We start from the raw sequence: 22721 nt of genomic DNA on the forward strand, positions 1-22721 counted from the left end.
AAAAAAATTAAGATATCGCTTCACTAATGAACATTTACCAAAAAATCTTTAAAAACAGAGCCGGATGTTTATAAAAACGATTGACAATTGCTGTCATTGAACGTCAATGCACAGCGCGTCAATTGCCATCAATCAAAATTTCCATCAATGTCCTTCAATACCGTAGTTGCAATTGACAATTGCTTCAATTCTCTTGCTAAACGATCATTTGGCATTGACAATAAGCATCAATCACGTAAAAATTGACAATCGCGATTGATCGTCTCGGGGGCCCTTAAGGGTTTCTTTTTTCCTTTCGTGGTACGGAACCCTAAAAACGGATTATTATTTTCGGATTTGGGTCGGATCAATGCACAATGAGCTCTTGAGATGGTGTAGAATACGCAAACTGACTGCTACAATAAAATTAAAATAAAACAATGGTTAGATATCAAAGAAGTCGATTCTGATATATCGATTGAATAAAAATCAATTTTATTTATATTTTTGTGTATGTGTTTTATTTTAAATCTCTTTAATAGAGCTTATTTTAGTAAATAATAATTACAAATCACACAATTAAAATAGGTATAGAAGTGATAAGTTATTTTTACGGCCATTTTGAAATTTTTGTTATTGTTATAGCGGTAATAGAAATATGTACACATTCTGTGAAAATTTCAACTCTGCCTATTACGGTTCACGAGATACAGCCCGCTGACAGACAGACGGATTGACGGACGAACAGTGGAAGCTTAGTCATAAGGTCCCGTTGGCACCCTTTGGTTACGGAACCCTAAAAAATTATATTTACACTTGGCTCTTGATAAATGTAGGTGAATAGCAACACATTAAATAAGTCCATTATCACTAACCATAACGTCACGTCTTATCAGCGTGGACACTTTCATTACCATTGATATACTAAACGTTGTTGTTACTTTTATTTATTTATTCAGATACAAGTTAGCCCTTGACTGAAATCTCACCTAGTGGTAAGTGATGATGCAGTCTAAGATGGACGGGGCTAACCTAGAAGGGGGATGACAGTTTTCATTAAACCCATACTCCTTTGTTTTCTACATGGCATTGTACCGGAACGCTAAAACGCTGTCGGCACGGCTTTGCCAGTAGGTTGGTAACTAGCTACGGCCGAAGCCTCCCACCAGATGAAACTGTTATTACTGATTTATTTATTCCGTTTATCCACCCTAAAACAACCACCCGAAGGTGTATACCTACTCGGACACGCATGCCAATTAATCGCGTTGTTACAAGATTTGTCGCTATTTATTTAAACGTCTTTGCGTTGTGAGCCTTTTGTATCTTGTGTTGCTTATACTCAGCTAAAAGTATTTATTGAGTATAAGCATAGAATACCTTACTGAAGATACACAATTGATTAGCAATGTAATTACTAATTACCTGCTAATTACATTGCTAATTAATTGTGTATCTTTGGTTTATTTATATCAATGGTCATTATGTACAGTTATATGTATAACCACAGCATTCGCTATTATCTACTCACGGCAAAATGACCTGCGCTCTGGTAATATTGGGTGTATTTATTGTGTTTTTGGTGATTTTTCTGAGGAGAAAGGACCCTGAGCCGATCTTTGGCATATACTCAGTACCGGGGAAATGGTACTACTTGAAATACGTGGTATTTGCCTGCCTGTATTACTATAGAAAGGTCAGTTTTGTAATCATTGTTTACTTGCTAATTGCCCGGCATGCTTGCAATGCGATCGTGCGCTTTCTTTTTAACCCCCGACCCAAAAAGAGGGGTGTTATAAGTTTGACATGTGTGTATCTGAGTATCTGTGTATCTGTCTGTGGCATCGTAGCTCCTAAACTAATGAACCGATTTTAATTTAGTTTTTTTTTTGTTTGAAAGGTGGCTTAATCGAGAGTGTTCTTAGCTATAATCCAAGAAAATCGGTTCAGCCGTTTGAAAGTTATCAGCTCTTTTCTAGTTACAGTAACCTTTACTTGTATGTTGATAGTACTAATATGTCAGAAACTTTTCAAGGAACCAAAAGCTTAATTTGCTATAATCCGCGAAACCAAACAAATCTGTATGGTGCAACATACAGCGCCCGCCCTCCCACTGATAAACATGCAGGAAAAGCCAGCCACCAGGCAAGAATGTCGTATGCTGCATGTTGCACCATACAGATTTGTTTGGTTTAGCGGATTATAGCAAATTAAGCTTTTGGTTCCTTGTATATCATGGACTTCCGCAAAATAACGCCTGCTTCTATACTACAGAAACTTTACATCATCATGATCAACCGATAGCCGGCTCATTACTAATTACTAAGTAATGGTCTCACAGAATGAATAGCGTTTGGCCATACTCTGCCACGCTGGCCTAGTGCGGATTGAATGACTTCACACACCTTTGAGAACAGTATGAAGAAGTCTCAGGCACACAGGTTTCCTCACGATGTTTTCCTTTACCGTTAAAGCAAGTGATAATTTAATTGCTTAAAACGCATATATAACTCCGAGGCGGACTAGGCTATCAGGGCCTATGGTATATTTGGCCTATTGTAAAACCGTTGTTAAGTACTAGAAACTTAAGATTTTGTATGTATGTTTTCCCTTTACATAGACCCCTCACTAAGAAAGGATTGACAAAAACTTCCAAGCAATGCTGGAGCAAAATGTCTTGTTATGTATCTATAGTGATTTACTATAATATTTACTTAATAAGTAAGTACATATTTGTACTTACATATAAAATCAGCAGCCCAAACAACTTTTATCGGTAAATTGAGTTGTTTGTTTATTTATTAGGTACTTACTACAGTACTTACCTACCTAAACCCAATATCTAATTTGGTATCGAGAAAATAGCTGAGTTACTCGTTCCCTAATCGATAGCAGAGGCTTTTGAAGCGAAAGTTGGGAAACGAATGGACGTGGTAATGCAACATAGGAATGAAATAGTAGAAGTATTTAAAAATAGGTTCCTAAATATATTTTTGAAAATATCAAACTAACACTATTACTTAATTTCATTATCGCGCAAGTAATTAGATATAGTCGTGTGCCTACTTACTAAAAATATTAATACTTCGAGATAACACCTGTTCCAGATAAAGATAATTACGTTAGTCATTTATCAAGAGAATGTTATTAGGTACCTACTTGGTCAAATAAAAAAAGAAAATATTACGTATAAAAAAAAAATAGGAAAAAAGTTTTAGTAGGTAGTTAGATAAATTAGGTAGGTAGGACGGTACAGATGCCATCAGGTAAGAAGAGCTAGAATGATAGTGAAGGGGATTGGTCTGCGCCGGAGTCTTTGTCGGTATATACCTACATATAGTACCTACCTTTCCCAAGTTAGCCCGTTTCCATCGACTGCATCGACACTTACTACCAGGTGAGATCGCAGTCAAGGGCTAACTTTCATGGTACAGTAGAACGCCGATTATCCGAACGCCGATTAACCGAATCGCCAATTATCCGAAATCTGTCCTAAGCGTAATATAAAAAATTAAAACCAAGCACTGTAAGTAAGTAATGTAATTTTTGTTTTGTTTTGTTTTGTTGTCCCTCTCTCTATCTCTAGTGCACTACTTACATATTGTAGAATTGAGTTTGTTAAATTTAATAAAGTTTATTCTATGTGTGACAGTTCGTTTTTCTTTATTACCAGTCTATGTCCGATTATCCGAATTTTCGATTATCCGAATCGACCCCGTTCCCAATTAATTCGGATAATCGGCGTTCTACTGTAATTAAAAAAAATAGGCTACTGATGATCCAGCTACCTACATCGCACCTAAATGTTTTATGTTTTGTACAGTATTCTAGCAAAAACCATGCAGCTGGTAAGGAGGGGCGAGCGGGGCAGGGAGTCAAAGCCATGTCAGACCCTGCAGAAATGGACAAAGCACAACCACTCAGCTATCATGCCAAGGTAAGTTTTATTTAAAGATATTTCACGGTTTTCGGATGCTGTAAAACAAAGTTACCTGACAAATATGATTCCAAGCTCAATGGGAAGTACATACGCTCTTGGTTTTGATTCCCTTGATAGGTCTTGATAGACACGACAGGCAGACAGACAACGTAGTGATCCTATTAGCCTCCTTTTTTCCTTCGGAGATACGGAAGCCTAGAACCCCAGGAGTTTGTCAAGTAAGCAGCCACGGTCAGGTCAATACCAAAATTACGACATGTAATGGAGTCAACCAGAAAATAATTTTGAAGAACGAACTTCGAATTAGCAAGAAACAGTTAAAAATTATTTTGCTATAATCCGCCAACAGAAAAAATTTGTATGGTCAAACATGCAGTTACAAGCTATAAGCACCGCTTACCTCCCCAACCAAGCAATAAAGCCAAGTTCCCAAGCAAGCACTGCCACCACCAATCACATGCACCACCACACAAGACTTTTCCACTACTCTCGACGCACGTTTCGCCCCGACACCGGAGCATCCTCAGGAGATTTCGACTTGAGGAACATGAACTTCCGCAAAGTAACGCCTGATTCTATCCAAGAACTTCGAATTTATTAATATATAGGTACTTATGTACCCAACTACCCAAATCATACAGGCCTAATGTACTTATAACTGAGTTGGTTCCTGCGGTAGTGGAGTGATTCGGGAGGGTGTGATGACGTAACCCAAGAGTTCAGTGATGTGACAACTGTGACCCTTCCCGCACCGCTCCACTACCACAGGCCTATCAGTTATGCGCTATACCTACCTATAAATTTTTTTTTTGCTTTGAAGGCTTTCGATGCAGTGTTCTTCATATCGGCGAAGGAGGAGGACGATAAGGACAAGGGGGTGTACGTGATATCGGGCTGCGAGCGACGACCCATGGGCATGTGCAATGGCCTCTTCTATATAGGGGTACTTATTGTTTTGTTCTTATCGCTTCTCCCTGTATAACTTTTTATTTATTTATTAGATACAAGTTAGCCCTTGACTGCAATCTCACCTGACAGTAAGTGATGATGCAGTCTAAGATGGAAGCGGGCTAACCTGGAAGGAGTATGGCAGTGTTTATTAAACCCATATCCATTTGGTTTCTACGCGACATCGTACCGGAACGCTAAATCGCTTGGCGACACGGCTTTGCCGGTAGGGTGGTAACTAGCCACGGCCGGAGCCTCCAGACCAGACCATAAATATTAGAAATTATTATATTTCAAACCCTGGCAAAAATCGAACCCGGGACCTCCCACTAATAAGACCACAGCGCTTACCACTGCGCCAGGTAGACTGTAAAAACTTATCGATTCTGTTTTTCTGTTCTGTTTCTTCGTCTTCAAAAGGTATAGTTGGCAACGAATAATATGACAAAATAAGTTTTTTTGGTTGGAAAGAAGAAAATCCGAAGTTGACTGTGATCATCTGGGGCAATTCAACCTTCTTCTGATGAAGCAATATCACGCCTTACCAAGGATATTATATAGTTGACTGAAAAAAATCATAGGTATTCATCCCATATTAGTGCTTTTCTATTTTAGAAAACGGGATGTTTCCCTTAAACACGGACTGTGTTTTAGGTCTTTATCAATGTTAAGAAATAAAGGACTTTATCTATAGAAAAAGACAGGAGAAAGCTTAATTAAAAGAGATTTTTGTATTTCCAGTTACCCGGCAAAGGTCTCCTCTGCAGTAAAAAGATTCCGGACACGGTACTTTTCGGGGCTCCAATCGGTGAATTTGGGGCTGAGGGTATTAAGATGACACCCGTTGAGCCGATGAAGAAGTGGACCATCTCTTACAGAGGACAGATGTGGTACGAAATTATATTATTATATGACCATTCTTCACAGACTCGTTAGGTTTTGGGTAAGGCAGGTGTGGACTGATCCTGCAGCCTCCCATTAGGTTCCGAGGGTATATAATTAATTGGCAAAATTCCAGATCTAGATTTAGGGGTGGTGAAAGCAGTATTTATAAATATTAAAATAATAAGTATAAATACCATATTGTTTCTAGTGCTCTGCACTTCTTTGCCCAGCAGTAAGACATTAGTGGGTTATTCGTTTTATTCACCCTAAAACTGACCATCCACCCCGGATTAAAAAATTACTAATTCCCTGACCTGGATAGACAGACGCGGACATGATATTCTAGGTATACACCTGGTTGATTTGGGGTGGATATAGTCACATAGAACCTTCGAAGAAGGTAGAAGTGTATTTCAATGTTCTGAATAATATGTTCAATGCTCTGCTTATTAAATCCTTTCATCAAAGGTTGTCTGTAAGAGATTGCTTAGCAATAGGGCCGCCTTTGCACTATTTTGTAGGTATAATTTCTTCTGTAACTTATATTGTTTTCTTTATCCATATATGTTTGTGTGCAAGAAAGATTTCTAACAAATAAAAATAATATTTATTTCAAAATGTGCAGGTACCAAAACGACCCAAGCAAAATGGTGGAAGTGGAATTCAACGGCGAATGGAACGCGACGAGCAAGTATTTCGACTACGATTGCGACCTCCACCCGCCCGCCGTCATCCGATCCATCGCCAGGGAGAAGTGGAGTCGACAGTACTTTCAGAAACTCAAAACGTTAGTTCCTTTATTACCCGACTGCGTATCAGCAAAGTCAGGGCTGTATTTCTTCTATTCTTTATACCCTCGAAGCATCTAAAAAGCTGCATGGGATTCATCTGAACCATGCTGAACGTCTAGAAACGTTATAGGTACGCTAGGTTGGTTTTTATGAAACCTAACCGTAAAATACTAAATGGCGGTAGAGGCGAAAAAAATCACATAGCACTCAATTGGTCTTTTAAAATCAAGGTTTCTTAGTCCACTGACCACGTAGACTAGCCTTAAGAATTACTAAATACCCAGAGACGTGCTACAGTGCAAACGGCAGTCAGTTTTTTTTTTTTAATTACCTACTTCATTCAGACTTGTCCTTTGTTGCAATCAAACTTACTGGATTATTGAAATCTTAATTTTTTCAGGGCCCACCAATCTCACTATGAGCAATTCGGAGTTTTGAAATGCAATTTCATGATTGGGAACGAATCCTACGAATACACCTTGCCTTCCTTTAGAGATCACAGCTTTGGTAAGACCTTTTAAATTCCTCCACCATCTTCAACAACCCATTGCCGGCTCACATTCGCTACTGAGCACGGGTCTGCTCTGAAAATAAGAAGGGGTTGTCTATAGACGACCACATAGTCCAAGTAGATTGGCTGACTTCACACATTTTTGAGAACATTATGGAAAACTCTTAGGCATGCAGGTTTTCATCTCGATGTTTTCCTTCGCCGCTACCTACAGCAAATGATGTTTAATCGATTAAAACGCACAAACTTTGGAATGTTAGAGGTTCGTGTGCCCGGGCTTGAAGTCCAAAATTTTTCGACTAGGATACTGATGTCTTCGACATGGCTATCATCTTCTTCCATCTATGTAAAATTATTTCTTCAGCGTTTTTTTGACTTTTCGGAAGGTTTTCCTAAGTTTATGTTTCCAGGTCAAATACGGGACTGGAGTCTGATGCACCGATACGCGTTCCATCACATTTTTCTGGAAGACGGCACCAGTATCAGCGTTGGAGTGGTCTGCCAACCTTCGACAGCCACCAGGTTCGTCACTTGTTTTCTATTGAAGAGAGATCCTTTCTTAGATACTTTACGTAGGTACTTGAATCAGCTGGACTAAATAAAGCTAAGAGCATTAGCTCAATCTTCCTTGTTAGGGTTCCATACCCGAAGGGTGCCAACGGGACCCTATAATGTCTCCCTATGGCCTCCGCTGTCCGTCCGTCCGTCTGTCTGGCAGTGCGATGTTTCTCGTGAACCGTAATAGGTAGAAAGTTGAAATTTTCATAGAGTGTGTATTTATTGCCGCTATAACAACAAATTAGTGTTAAAAATTTCAAAATGGCCGCCATGAAAATAAAAAAAATTGAAAGTGTTTTTTCTCATACGATGTTTCAAAAGCCTTCGTGTGCGAGTCCGACTCGCACTTGACTGGTTTTTTAATCTCGTGAAGCAACTGCCCACATTGAAAATTATTTTTCAATACTTTACGTAACTAATAATAATAATTATTATTGTCACCAAAAAGATTTTATTTTAAAAGAATATTAGCCATGCTAATCATGACTAATACTCCCCTTTCCCCTCCAATTAAGCGTAAAGCTTGTGCCAGAAGTGGGTACGATAATAGTGCAACGGGTGGGGTTTGAACCGCCGACCTTTCGGTAGTCAGTCCGCTCCTCAACCGTTGAGCTATTGAGGGAGATTGTCTTGTATCAGTCTCGGACAGCCGCCGAGAATACTTGAACTCTCTGATGTTCTGTCTTTTTTGTGCAGTTTGGAGGCAGGAACAGTGGGTCTACCAAACGGCGAGGTTTTGGCTGTGCAGTGGGTGGATTTGCAGCTGTATCAGCACGGCGAAGGCGGCAGTGCGCCCAGGGACTACGCCTTCAGGATGCAGGCCGGGGACCAGGTGTATACTGTGCAGGTACGACGGTGGGCTGTGCAGTAGTTAGCGGTTATACCTGCATGGGTACGTCCAGGGACTGCACAAAACAATCTCTCGAAAAATGCGACAAAGCAAGTGAGCGAAGAAAATATAGGTACGCGAGTGACTGAATAGATAAATCTTTAAGTCGTATTTAATACAGTAAAAATTGTTATAACAGCAGTAGAAATCTACTGTAAACAATTCTACCAAGTGTCTAGTAGGTAAGTATTCTGTGTGTTTACCTATTATGGTCTCTACTCTGTATTCAGGTGCTGGTGGAGTACGAGTCGGTACACTACGTGTCTTCGGAGTGGGAGGCGCGTATGGTGGAGCGGTTCTGCGCGTTCACAGTGAACGGTATACGCGGGCGCGGAGTCTCGGAGTTCCACTACCGCCACCGCGACGGGCGGCCCGAGAGCGCGGCCAAGACCGACCCCGAGTGGTACCGCACCATGTGTCACAAGACCCGGGATGCGGACACGTAGGCTGGTCTACACACAACTCTAGATGTAGCACTGCTTGAAGTGAAAACTAAGGGTGCCTTTCCACCAGAGATATGCTAATCAGCTATGCTGCGAAGATGTGAAATCTGCGCTACGAAAATATGTGACCGTTTCCACCAATACTAAGCTATGTAGCTGTGCGAGGAAGATGCGCCGCCGCAAAGTAGCTGCGCGAGGAAGACGCGCAGCTCGAGCTATGCGACGTATCGTTAGTAGGGAAGCGGTGAGGGCACATAGTACGCATCCATAGCACGCATCCTTCCATATAAAAAACATATCTAAGTTGAATCCGTTTCCACCAGTGCTAAGATATGTGCACTAATGAATATAATTGGTGGATATGAAACGCATCCATAGCAACGTAGCATAGCACATCTCTGGTGAAAAAGCACCCTTAAGGTGCACTAGACAGGTCTGCCCGCGAAATTCAAATTAAATTTGGTTCTTCGCAATTTGTAAACTAATACGATAAAGTAGGCTTATGGCATTCTAATAGCGCCAATGGCAGTATCATCCTTACAGGTTTGTATAAATATCTTTACTTGAAAGTGTACAGTTTAAGGAATTAGCCAAAATAATGAGCTTGACGTGAGTTACTCACAAATTAGTCGATACTCTAAGTAACGATATTGATATAAACCTGTGGAGATGATACTGCCATTGGCGCTGTTAGAATGTTATAAGCCTACTTTGTCGTATTAGTTTACAAATTGCGAAAAACCAAATTAAATTTGAATTTCGCGGGCAGACCCGTGTAATTGGGATGGTTGAAAACTCCACGCTCGCGTCAGCGACATTGTAGCTATAAGTATGACGTATTGCGCGTATGATATGCACGATTGATAATATACATATCCTATATACCTATATATCATAGGTAGGTAGGTATACCTCTAATTATTGATACTACAATTAATTTGAAAACCTAAAAAAATCGCTTTTATTTCATAGAGACATCTCAGTATTTTGTATGCTTTCTTATTTTTGGTAATTATACTAGTAAGCTAAAAAGTTAATATACTTACGTAATTTGTTACTTTTTACTAAGTATACATTTTTAGCATTTTTTATTTTGGTGTTTTCATTTTACACCCTACCTAACATATTCTGTCTTCCTAGCCTAACAGTTTTCCTTTACTTCCTTACACTGTCTAACATTCTTGTCTGTTCAATTTACTTGTCGATCCATCAGACAGTGAAATACTCTCTTATTTCTTCTCTTGATTCGAAATACGTTGATTACAAGCAGTAATTAATGGAAAATGTCCATTATTACACGTAGACCTTACCCGAATACTGCATTCTTTTAGTAGGTACCTAAGTTACCATGCCAAATGTTCTAGACCTCGAATTTTTTTTAGCAACTGTCTGTTTTTACTTTCTATTGCGCGTTTCCTAAAAAATCTTCATTTCAAATAGGTTTTAAAAAACATTCAATTCAAATAAGTTTTAATTTCTGCTTTCTCTACGTTTCAAGATTGCACAAATTATTGAAAACGTTGGTGACGTATTGCCACTGAAGGTACCTACCTACTATTTAAGTTACTATTCTGAAGTCTACAAGTCTCGTCTGTACAATGTCACAACTCCCAATTCCCCAACTGGCCATGACAGAGCCTTGGCAGCCTTTAGCCATTGCTCTATTACTCTCCCAGCGTTGCACGCAATCCACTGCCCCATTTCACCTGTTTCCCACGCCATATTGCACAATGAATCGTCAATGGGTGATGCCTATTAGTTGATCAACTCCGACCTTGATTTGTCGGTCAGCAGCCGTCCTTTCGCTGCTCCAATTATATCGCTAATCGAATTGACTGCGCTCAACCAATGAGATAATTGCGCTAGAGCATCCCATCATGTATATTGGGTGAAGTTTTTTTAGCTCTTGGATTTAAAAATCGAGAGGTATGTCATTGCAAAGCTGATTTCCTCTTCATGATTTAATTCTTAACAATAGATTTCGTTTCACGAATTTATATACAGGGTCAAAGGCAAATCAAAGGGCAAGTATATCTGCCTATAGCATGCTGGTGGATAGCGTAGGGATAAATCGAACCACCCAACTGCGTATTATCTACAAATAAACCTAGAATACCCTTATTATCTACCTATTAAATACCTATTACCGACTGACCCAGCTCTATTTGAGTACCTACTGTTTTGTGTGTAGGTATCTAAATAATTCAGATTATTGGCGTCACTCAGAAAAGCAGGTATTATTTAAATATTTTTATCGAATTATTGGAATGTCCTCTCCAAAACCAACACAAAAAAACACAAGTTTAATGTGCAAGGTTATCCGAGAGTTTTAATCTAAACAAACTAATGCCAAAATAAATAATTTAATTAGAGCGTGATTGGTATCACAACATCTAATTATTCAGTTCACAATCCAAATACCGAAAATATGCGATATCGCTCCGAATCTCAGAAGGAGACTAAACTAAAACCTTCGAAACACCCGTATTTATGCAAGTTCAATCTTGTTGGCCTCCTAGCAACAGATTGTATGACATCGAATGAGCCAAATATCGATTTTACCAAACTACCTTCATCAGCTAAATTAATAATTTTATATTATTTTTGACAACTCAAATCAACTTTTTAAAAATAACCTTACAAGATATAACCCAGGAACTTCTTGAAGGTGAAATTTCTTAGATGCCCGAAGTTCCGGCCTGGAGACCGGATCGAATTGAACTCATTAAAATTTCGACCAACTCCCAATCTTTGTTGATTCACGGGCTTCGAGATTTCCAAAGAACGCATCTCGTATATTTTTTGCTGCACAACGCCATTGCCTCAGATCTCATCGGAGACTAGACAATCCCGCAAGAAAAAAAGTGTACCTATAGGTCATATGGGTGTGTGAGCAAATAGGTTAAGGTCATCAATCCAGTGGGTTGGAGATCCCACACGGGCCATACTACACTTGCTGGTTCGCGGTCTTCACTCCAGAACACGCCTGCCTCGGCAGCCATCGGTTCTGAGACAGACACACCCACTGCCACTTTAGCTTGCTAATTCATTGAACTGTATCGGTTGCTTTAGTTCGCCTTCGGATTTCCTCCAGAATTTGTCTTCCAGAGAGACATCTAACATAGCTCGCTCCATAGCAGGCTGATCAACTTTCCTTATTAAAAATTTCTTGATAGAACAATTAGTATAAATTAAAAATTTATAACACCCCCGACAAGTGAAGGTTACAGTAACTAGAAAAGAGCTGATAACTTTCAAACGGCTGAACCGATTTTCTTGGATTATAGATAAGAACACTCTCGTTCAAGGCATCTTTCAAACAAAAAAAAACTAAATTAAAATCGGTTCATTAGTTTAGGAGCTACGATGCAGGCAGATATACAGATACACACGTCAAACTTATAACCCTCTTTTTGGGTTGGGGGTTAAAAACAGGATATATTTTTAGTTGGGGACTCGCCCCGGGAAACTAATTTAGCTGTTAAGAGTGAAGAAGTTTCTGAATTCAGGCATATTATTTTAAATATCTAAGCACACTGTACATAGAACCGGTAGCGTTTAGGGTCCCAAGTATAGGCAACCTGCTTATTGGTACACCGCGGCAGTTTGCCTGCTCGACCCGCGTGGACAGTGGCCGGTATATGACAACTATTTTGACCACTTGGATTAAAGATACAACGTCGAGGGACGCGTCTCATTTGAGAACTCCGAAGGTAAGGAATGCAAAATATTAATACTTTATTAAATAGAAAACTTTTACAAAATACTTTCGAGGTGATTCTCAAGTGAAACTTACCAATGAAATCAGAAACTCGGCGGTTGCTCTTTTTTTAAATAAAAATTACTACCTACCTACAATAAATATTATAGACTTCCCCGCGTCGATTTAGGTTATTTTAAAATTTTGTAGACATTCTTTATTTTTCCGGGTTAAAAAGTAAAAACTATTCTATGTATAAGGTACGTAATAGGTACTTAACACTAAGTAGGTCCCTAGAGATAATTCTGGAGTCTTCTTCAGGTGGTGTTTAGGCATTGATTTAACTAATGCAAACGGATCGAATTTTGGATAAGTAGAAATATGGGTGTTAGATCAAGACAAATCTTCAAATTCTGGAGACGGACTAACTATGCCTACAAGAAAATTTTAAGTTTCGCGGGAAAACAGAGAACAAACATTTCGTTTTCTGATCATCAGTTTTAAATTTGTAGGTACCTACCTACTATGCAGGTATGCCGTTCTATTGAGACAGCTAGTGAAAAGAGCGCGGGTTGCGGGAGGTCACTTGACGAAAAAATCAATGCTTTCAACGTCACTGGCACCCTCCCACAAGTCACAACCCAGACCTTACACGGCCACGAGTCATCTCAGTCTTAGCGGTAGATGACCTAAGTATAAGAAGACCTAATATTTTCGCACTACTCGATAGGTAGTTAGGTACACATACTAAATTCTTCTCGGTAGGAATGGCATTCCGAACCTGTGTACTGTGGTCAGATTCTTTAGGCGCTTCAAAGCACTTTTGAAAGTTTATTTGAATAAAAAAAGGTGTCTATTTCCACAGCTTAAACATATTTTTGTAATTTAATTGATGAGTATAAATCATGAGTAAACAAACAGTAAGTATATAAGTAAATTATTATTAGTATAAGTCTTATTCAGCAGGTCCGACAATGGATTTCGATGCGATCCTTGAAGACGTGGGTGAATTCGGACGCTACCAGAAGCTGGTGATCTACTTCATCCTGCTGCCCGCGGTGATCCCGTGCGGCTTCCACGCCTACGCGCAGCTCTTCATGGCGGCAGATGTCCAGCATTGGTGCAGGGTGCCCGAGCTGGAGGCGCTTGAGGATCCAGAGCTAGCTAGGAACATTAGGTAGGCATCATCGTAATATCACCAAATATCCACTGCTGAATACTGCAGTGGACTTGGCATTGCTGGCGCAGCCTAGCTTTTTACCACCACACACTGTCCACTTCCCATCACCCTCTTTATATCGTGACAGAGGGTGGGGAGAACACCCCACACTACGTTAACTAGTACTCCGTCACCACTCTAGGACTATTCGACTGTTCGACTCCAACAGCCATCGCCCCTGCCCCCTACGATAAACTTAACTAGTAGTACCTACCTACTTATTGCTGCTAGTTTGGGCTATATCAGTGACCTTGATCCTCTAGCGGATCTCTTCATTTCAGATCTTATCCTTCTATAATCCACTTTCCAAGTTTATCTAAGGTGTCATGCCTAAGCTTCCGCGGAAATTATATGGGTTCCAACCTCCATCAATCAAATCAAAAGACGACGAAACTAGGATTCAACATTTTGCGCATCCTGCAACCATTTTATTACTTTAAATATTGGTTATATTTTATTAAAATTCGTTATTAAAAAGTTATGGACCCAGAAAACAGTTTGTCAAGTAGGTACAGAACTACCTACCTACCTAAAACATGAATCATTTTTTTATTTTTCAGTATACCACTGGAACTAAAGAACGAGCAGCTGGAGTACTCCTCTTGTACCATGTACAATCTGAACTACACCGACATTGTGAGCAACTACCCGAATATAGAAGACAATCAGGATAAGCAGGTGGAGACCATACCCTGCTCAGATGGTTGGGTTTACGAAATGAACACTTACAAAAATACCGTTGTTATCGAGGTAAGTGCAGATACGGCAGCGGAGCGGTATTCAGACCTTTTCGGCGTAGTGGTGAGCACCGTGGTCTCAGGTTCAATTTCTGGGAGGGGAATTACCTAGTTGATACTCGCAACTATATCCGCGTGGTTTAAAGTTTAGGTATCCTATTTTTGTCTCCAGAATATAAGCTATATCTGTGCCTTTAGTTAAAATTGGCAGGTGTTGAGCCATGAAAAGGTAACAGACAGACAGACAGACACACTTTCGCTTTTCTAATATTAATATGGAATATTTATTGGCATTTAAGGGAGTTACTATTTCGTAAACAAAGCAGTGATAGCCTAGTGGCTTAGACGTTGACTTCCTATTCAGAAGGTTGGCGGTTCGATCCCGGGCCTCTAACTCTACCTGTTTGGACCTCTAACTTTTTGGGGTTGGGTGCGTTTTAAGCAATTATATATCACTGGTTTCAACAGTGGAGGAAAACATCGTCAGGAAACCTGCGTGTCTGAGGCTCTCCACGATGCTCTATAAGGTGTGTGAAATCTGCCAATCCACACTTGTCCAGCGTGGATGGTCTGAGTCCTTCACATTCTGAGAAGAGACTCGTACCGCAGATGGGTTGAGATGATGATGATGATAATCGTGATTTTAATTTCACAGTGGAACTTGGTATGCAACAAGGATTTTTACCCAACCCTCGGGCTGGTACTGCTCGCCGTCGGAGGCATCATAGGCAACTACATCTTCGGCTACCTCCAAGACACGTTGGGAAGGAAGCCCTCCTTCTTCATCTACCTGGCCATTGAGTGTGTCTTCGGAGTGGCCACAGCGTTCGCTCAAAACTACTTGGTGTGGATAATCTATAGATTTGGCGTAGGATTCACCGTTCCTGCTATTATGGCCACACCTTACGTTTTGGGTTAGTAATTTTTTGATGTAACTGCGGTTACTTTAATAGACTTCTGGACAACTGTGAGATGTCTGCTTCAGTTGTACTATTCTTTCCGATAGTGCGCGCAAATCAAGTACAGTCCAATCTGAACGCGAGGCATATGACTGCGCATTGTAAGTATGAAAAGTAGAAACAGATCTCAGCCGGGCTTGTGTATGACCTGCGCAATCGGCCATATTGCAATTTCAAATTGGACTTTAGATTTTGACAAACCACTTTACAGTGGTTGGCTGACTGGTAAACCAATGCGCGGTAGCACAGAAGTCCCACTCCATATCACCAATTAGATCAATTAATTATCCACTGCGCAGGATTACAGTTCAGAGTTCTTTTTAGATGATTCGTCTGTGGTCGTATTTTTAGAAGGAGTTTTAGTTTTGAACTTTGTTTCTTTAATGTTATAATTTAAATTTCAGCGATAGAACTAGTGGGTCCGAAATGCCGAACTCTGTGTACCATCCTGTCTAACATTGCGTATTCCCTGGGCCTCATCCTGTTAGCTGGCCTGGTCTACTTGGTCAGAGACTGGCGACACCTGGCCTTGGCTAGTACTCTGCCTTTTGTCTGCTTCTTCCTCTACATCTGGCCAATGCCTGAAAGTCCACGTTGGTTGTTGGCGAGGGGACAGTTTGAGAAGGCTGAAGTTATTTTGAAGAATATGGCCAGGTTAGTTAAATTTCTTATCGTTTTTTGTAGGGAGGAAAATTCCTTCTTAAGATACTCGATCTCTGCAAAGAGATCGGGTTACGTTGGATTTATCCATCTTGGTGGCCATCCTCCATGCATATGGAGAGGCTCTGAGAACTCTAAAGAACTTGTGCCGGTGCCTGTTTTGTACACGACACACATTGGGCTCATCCTAGAGGACCTCTCTGCTATGGGCGGTAGTCTATACTATCTATACTAATAAATAAAATTGGAGTGTCTGTCTGTAATTTCGAAATAACTACCGCATATTAAGGTCATGTGGTTATTTGAACGATACTATAACTGAATCACACGTTTTTAAAATTTTTGTCTGTCTGTCTGTCTGTCTGTCTGTTTGAAAAGGCTAATCTTGGGAACGGCTGAACCGATTTTGACGGGATTTTCACAGACAAGTAGAGAATTGACCAGGGAGTAAGGTAGGGAGGGAGTAGGGAGTAAGTATAGGCTACTTTTTAACCGACTTTCAAAAAGGGAGTTGTGTTTTTCTACCTATGTACACCGAAATCTCCGGGATTTCTGAACCGATTTGCGTCATTTCTTTTTTAATCGATAGAGGAACTTTGCGACATTGTTTCATAAAAAATTTGGAGTCCAACTCCTCAATCCTGATGCTGCAGGGGATCTGACCAATCCACGCGGGCGAAGCTGCGGGCATCAGCTAGTAAGCAATAAAAAATTAATACAGATCATTTTGTTCTTAGGATCAATGGCAAATCCTTACCCGCAAACTACATGGTGCACTTGCGACGCAAGTACGAATCTGACAAGCTAAAACAAGATCTAGAAAAGGAGAAGTCGCGAAAATATGGAATATTAGACCTCTTCAGAACACCCAATTTACGGAAGAAAACCATCATCATAACTTTTATATGGTTTACAAACACGAGCGTGTATGTTGGACTATCGTACTATGCTCCAGTTTTGGGAGGGGATGAGTTTCTGAACTTCTTTCTAGCTGGTATCGTGGAGTTACCCACATATATGTTCCTGTGGCCATCTATGGAACGGTTGGGCAGACGCTGGACTTTATGCATGAGTATGGTGGTCGGTGGTGTTGCTTGTTTGACCACATTTTTGGTACAACATGGTAAGTTCTGTGAAAAGTTTTCGGTATGAATCGTTTTACTATCATCTTGTTTACTGCGACTTCATTCGCGCGGAGTTAGGTTAGGTATTTAAAGATTTCATTGGAATTTCTCAGAATCTTATCTTAATGTGGATCGATGCTATACAGAGAACGTCATTATTATCTCAACCCATTGCTGGCCCACAGCAGCTCACACACAGCTGGTCAGGGAGTTCTCTTAGAATGAGAATGGTATAGTCCATCACGCTAGCCAAAGTACGGAAGATTTCTCATACCTTTCGGGGACGCACCTCTTACTTTTCTAAGCTATAAACATTTTAATCAATTAAATATCACTTGTTTTAATGGTGCAAGAAAACATCGTAAAGAAACCTGCATGCCTGAGAGTTCTCCATAATTTGCTCAAGTTTGCTAATTCTCATTAGTTTGCTAAGTCAACGTGGTGGACTATAGCCTAAACCGATCTCATTGTGAGACCTTTGCTGGCAATGGGTTTAATGATGATGCAGAGATTCAAATAAAAAAGCATTCTTTTTCAGAAACCAATGTAACCTTAGCTCTATACTGCGTGGGTAAGATGGGCATATCGTCCGCGTTCGTCGTGTTACCATTGATGGCGTCGGAACTGTATCCCACGGTTGTCAGGGGACTCGGCATGAGTCTGAGCTCTGTGCTCGGCATGCTTGGACCTATTTTCATCCCACTAGTAAACTATCTGGTAAGACAATTCAATTAAAATTTTACTGGTCAATTATTCCATAGCAGATCGTGCTCCTTACCATTACGCTCATGGCAAAATTCATATTCGGCCCGTCTCTAATACTTGACAATGTTACATCACATTGGTCTAATGTTACCCACCTTGACCACTAGGTCTAAGGTCTACTAGTTCTAGGTTTTCATTGTTATTCTCTTTATAAATAGGTACATCCTATCTAAGTCCATAATTACTTTCAGGGTTCTGACATAATGGTTCTACCCCTAATCATAATGGGAGCATTGCTGGTAGCCGGTGGCATCGCGAGCTTGCTTCTCCCTGAAACCCTCAACCAACATCTACCACAGACCCTAGAAGATGGTGAGAGAATGGGCCTCGATACAGACTTCTGCTGCAGTCCACCAGTCAAAGAAACCAAAGTCGAGGAAGAAAAGAAACAAGCCAACTGTAAAGATTGCAACGCGTTGTGTTCGTGCCAAATGGTGAATGTGACTTTAAATGAGGATGTGGCTGTTATTGATAAGAGTAATGAAAAAATTGAATTTATGGTATTAAAATAAAGGATTGTACAAAACCTGCTATAAAATTATTATTATTGCACCCTAGTATATTCCAAAGTTTTGCTTTGCATAGTAAAATCATAATGATTTAAACCTCAATGTATGCGCGTCCTACCTCGTACGATCCTTATTTAGTAAACAATTTTTACTTTATGTATCTAATCAACAAGTTCTACGTATTTTTATGAAAGACTAGCTGATGCCCGCAGCTTCGCCCGCGTGGATTGGTCAGATCCCCTGCAGCATCAGGATTGAGGAGTTGGACTCCAAATTTTTTATGAAACAATGTCGCAAAGTTCCTCTATCGATTAAAAAAGAAATGACGCAAATCGGTTCAGAAATCTCGGAGATTTCGGTGTACATAGGTAGAAAAACACAACTCCCTTTTTGAAAGTCGGTTAAAAAAGTAGCCTATTTTACGCCCTGGTCAATCCTCTACTTGCCTGTGAAAGTCCCGTCAAAATCGGTTCAGCCGTTCCAAAGATTAGCCTTTTCAAACAGACAGACAGACAGACAGACAGACAAAAATTTTAAAAACGTGTGATTCAGTTATGGTATCGTTCAAATAACCATATGAGCTTAATATGAGGTAGTTATTTCGAAATTACAGACAGACACTCCAATTTTATTTATTATATAGAATAGATTAGTATAGATAAGTGAAACAAGAATCTTTAGAAAAAATGTAGAAGATTCGAAATGTAGGCGTCCATGACCTTTCAATGACTAACTTTAAAAACTTAAACAATATGATCTTTGAGTCTATGGTCGGTGCTAATTTGAATTTGACATCTTCTCTTCATATGTCATGTCACTGTCATCAAATGTCAACATCATATGTTTTTGCGGCTCTGTTTTTCTATTTTAAACGAATTATTTAATAAAAACGTGATTGAGTGATTTAGAGTTGTTAATATTATAATGGCATCGTCTTTTTTGCGTCCTAACATTTTAACGCGCCATTTGAAACGACCATTTTATCAAAACAAACGCAACTCTGGTTATGTTGTTCTGTAAGTAGACTTTCTTTTTAGTCTCATTAAGGTCTCATCCAATAATTTCGTCGTAAAAATAAAGCTAGAATAACACAAATCTACTCACAATTGATTGATGACTGTGATATTGTGAATGTTTTGCGTTCATTTAGCAAAATATAAGATATATACCAACCTATCAAAAACGAATATCTTGATTCTGTTCATATCTTTCTGCTAATGACTTGATTTTATATGAAACAATAGCATAACTTTAAGGCCAGGTGATTATTAGGTAGCAAATCGTCTCGAGGCCTATTTTTTGATTGTTTCACAACTATTTTTCACTGTACAATATGTTATATTGTTTGGCATATAAGATAGTGTATGATAGAAGCTCATTTGCAATAACTGCAAAAATGTTTAATAAACCATTGAATATACAAATACTTCAATTAAATTATCATATATTTGATCTACTGGAGAATCTCTTAGAAAACCAATATTTTTTCAAGTATTGCATAATATTTAAAACTTGTGTGAGTCAATATGGTCCAATCAATTGTTATATTTTTTTTTAAATAAGTACATTATACTATAGATATAAATGTATTATAATGTGTGTAAACCCAACATTTCTGATCACTATTAGTAGTTTCGGAGATCACCTCCTGTATCCAAACTTCAGACTTTACCTCATTACAAATAAATAAAATATTTATGTATGTAGTTGTATTGTAGGTAAATTTTTTCCAAGGCATTAGATCTCTGTATTAGTTTAAAGTAAAAAGAACCAGGTATTATATAAAAGATAGTAAATAAGATAAAGAAAAAAAGAAGCAATTTTAATTTCTACCTAACTTTATATAAGTAATATCTATTTTTGCAGAATTCCAGAGATAGGCGAGGATGCAGACACAAGTACACTTCTATCAGAGAATGGCTTACCAGAATTCAATGCCTTTACAATTGAGAAATGCATCGCCACAATCAGTAAACAGAGCTTGGAATATGAAAACGGTGTCCGACAAATTGAGCAATCATGTATGAATTGCAAAAATGCATTTGTGGAGATTTTCCAGCCTCTAGAGACATTAGATAGCCAGTTAGAACTGACATGGGGCATGGCGAAGACCTTGTACTTGAGTAACAGTTCACTAATGCCAACCAAATCTTATATTCAAATACACGAGAGGGCTCATAAAGCTAGGTCATCCAAGTTTAACAGCATACCAATTTACAATGCAGCAGTGGATGAGAAAAACAGACTCAAAAAATTAACAGACGAAGAACAGAGGCTTTTAGATAAATACATACTAGAAGGCAAACTAAATGGCCTAGACATCAAAGGAGCTAAACGCGATAGACTCAACAATATCTTAAACAACTTACAGAAAGAAAGAAATGTTATAAGAGAAAAGGTCGGAGTTGCTACTAAAAGGTTCAGTAGCATCATAAATAATGATCGAGTAGCCAAAGAGTTTCCCGAAAACCTAGCAAAAGCGATGTCCGTAAATAATGAAGCTGATAAGGGTCCGTGGAAACTCACATTGCAACCGCACATTTATGAACCATTTATGCAATACTGTCCCGATAGGAATTTGAGGTGGAATGCATGGCAAGCCCATGTGCAACGTTGCTCGGGATACCTTAACAAAGATTTGGAAACCAGTACTAATATAGAAAAGTTGAGAAGTTACAGATCGGAACAAGCAAAAATATTGGGCTATGATTCTTTTGTTGATATGAGTATGGAAACCAAAATGGCAGGATCGCTAGAAAATGTTATTAGTGTACTTGATAATCTCCTTACAACTGCCAGACCTATGCAGGATGTTGAACTTGATACACTACAGAGTTACGCTAACGAACGAGGGTTTGATTCAAAATTGGAGCATTGGGATATACCGTATTGGCAACGAAAACAAAAATGGTCCCTCTATAATTTCGATGAGAACAAAATTCGCGAATATTTCCCGCTGCCCAAAGTCATTAACAGTCTCTTCAATTTGTGTAGCAACCTCTTTAGAATACAGATCGTTGAACGATCGAATACGCACACCTGGCATAAGGATGTTAAATATTACGACATTTATGACGAAAACCGTAACAAACCGATAGCTGGATTCTATTTGGATCCTTACGCTCGAGAGGATGAAAAAATTCGCGTATACGATGACGCAGGATGGCATGTTTCGATTCGCCAAAAAAATTTTGTAGCATCAACGCAACCTCTTTCTGCTCTAATTTTTAATTTCCAACCACCGATTGAAGGAAAACAGTCGCTGTTAACATTTAAAGAAGTGAGCGCGTTGTTCCAAAGATTCGGGCATGCACTCAGACATTTGCTTACGACTGCGAACTATTCAGAAGTAGCTGGGCTGTCCAACGTGGAATGGGATGCGGCAGAAGTATGCGGGCAAGTGATGACGCATTGGCTTTACGACCAGCACACTATCCAATCGATCAGTGGCCACTACAAAACTGACGAACCATTACCTGAGGAGATAGTCACAAACCTGCAAAACATAAGGAGGCATATGGCAGGATACGAATTATGCAAAGAATTGTATCTCTCACGATTAGATTTAGAATTGTACTCCAAACAAACGTTCTGGCGCGATTTAGTAATGGAATTGTGGCCGAAATATAACGCGTTGCCGTTTGACAAATACGACTCGCACCTTCTTTCCTTTACCAAGATTTTCTCTGAGGAATGGGGTGCAGCGTACTACTGCCATCTGTGGTCGAAAATGATTGCCGCTGACATTTACAGTGCTTTCGATGAAGCCAGAGAGAGGAATCAGGATATTCTAACCATCAGTAAAAGATATAGAGACACGTTCTTGGCCACCGGCGGTAGTTGCCACCCCAGCGAAGTATTTAGAAGATTCCGCGGCAGAGATCCGTCGCCTCACGCGTTATTGAATAATCTTGGGCTTACGAATAAGATTGTAGAGGAATAGTACGACACAGTGAATTCATAATTTTTTGTGTATTATATTTTTATTCCTATTATGTATTATATAGTGCTTATGTTAAAAAATTCTTCTTTAATTTCCCGATGGATTAATTAACCCCTAGGACATTTATTATAGTATAGCTATATTAAGGGCTGTCATCCTGT

The 22721-nt window shown here is 39.5% G+C and overlaps 3 protein-coding genes across 5 annotated transcripts; all 3 read left to right on the forward strand.

The window, feature by feature from the left end:
- The first annotated feature begins 1412 nt into the window (after window positions 1-1412).
- Window positions 1413-17778, forward strand: LOC123868342. 2 transcript variants are annotated; one of them, XM_045910823.1, is made up of 10 exons: window positions 1413-1675; window positions 3803-3916; window positions 4740-4862; window positions 5609-5757; window positions 6378-6539; window positions 6944-7050; window positions 7465-7576; window positions 8309-8459; window positions 8732-8971; window positions 17768-17778. In XM_045910823.1, the coding sequence occupies exons 1-9, from the start codon at window positions 1517-1519 to the stop codon at window positions 8945-8947; spliced, it is 1293 nt and encodes a 430-aa protein (XP_045766779.1). In that variant the 5' UTR covers window positions 1413-1516; the 3' UTR covers window positions 8948-8971; window positions 17768-17778. The 2 variants fall into 2 exon arrangements, with proteins under 2 accessions (XP_045766779.1, XP_045766778.1); XM_045910822.1 differs by lacking the exon at window positions 17768-17778 and having other exon boundaries at window positions 8732-10035.
- Window positions 12555-18664, forward strand: LOC123868340 (beta-alanine transporter). 2 transcript variants are annotated; one of them, XM_045910819.1, is made up of 8 exons: window positions 12555-12657; window positions 13608-13821; window positions 14424-14613; window positions 15256-15514; window positions 15964-16213; window positions 16957-17342; window positions 17882-18060; window positions 18300-18664. In XM_045910819.1, exons 2-8 carry the CDS (start codon window positions 13619-13621, stop codon window positions 18618-18620), a joined length of 1788 nt encoding a protein of 595 aa, XP_045766775.1. In that variant the 5' UTR covers window positions 12555-12657; window positions 13608-13618; the 3' UTR covers window positions 18621-18664. The 2 variants fall into 2 exon arrangements, with proteins under 2 accessions (XP_045766775.1, XP_045766774.1); XM_045910818.1 differs by having other exon boundaries at window positions 13611-13821.
- Window positions 18665-19433: 769 nt separating this feature from the next.
- Window positions 19434-22659, forward strand: LOC123868338 (probable cytosolic oligopeptidase A). Its single transcript, XM_045910817.1, has 2 exons — window positions 19434-19633; window positions 20484-22659. Exons 1-2 carry the CDS (start codon window positions 19542-19544, stop codon window positions 22558-22560), a joined length of 2169 nt encoding a protein of 722 aa, XP_045766773.1. The 5' UTR covers window positions 19434-19541; the 3' UTR covers window positions 22561-22659.
- The last annotated feature ends 62 nt before the right edge of the window (window positions 22660-22721 follow it).

This window comes from Maniola jurtina, chromosome 9 (assembly GCF_905333055.1).
Source record: "Maniola jurtina chromosome 9, ilManJurt1.1, whole genome shotgun sequence".
In the NCBI taxonomy this organism is placed as follows: Eukaryota; Metazoa; Arthropoda; class Insecta; order Lepidoptera; family Nymphalidae; genus Maniola; species Maniola jurtina.

Coding starts and splice junctions, on each gene's coding strand:
- LOC123868340 (XM_045910819.1), top strand. CDS start 13,619: ATGGATTTCGATGCGATCCTTGAAGACGTGGGTGAATTCGGACGCTAC. Junction 13,822..14,423: donor GAGCTAGCTAGGAACATTAG/GTAGGCATCATC, acceptor TTTATTTTTCAG/TATACCACTGGAACTAAAGA. Junction 17,343..17,881: donor CACATTTTTGGTACAACATG/GTAAGTTCTGTG, acceptor ATTCTTTTTCAG/AAACCAATGTAACCTTAGCT.
- LOC123868342 (XM_045910823.1), top strand. CDS start 1,517: ATGACCTGCGCTCTGGTAATATTGGGTGTATTTATTGTGTTTTTGGTG. Junction 6,540..6,943: donor TACTTTCAGAAACTCAAAAC/GTTAGTTCCTTT, acceptor TAATTTTTTCAG/GGCCCACCAATCTCACTATG. Junction 7,051..7,464: donor CTTTAGAGATCACAGCTTTG/GTAAGACCTTTT, acceptor TTATGTTTCCAG/GTCAAATACGGGACTGGAGT.
- LOC123868338 (XM_045910817.1), top strand. CDS start 19,542: ATGGCATCGTCTTTTTTGCGTCCTAACATTTTAACGCGCCATTTGAAA. Junction 19,634..20,483: donor AACTCTGGTTATGTTGTTCT/GTAAGTAGACTT, acceptor CTATTTTTGCAG/AATTCCAGAGATAGGCGAGG.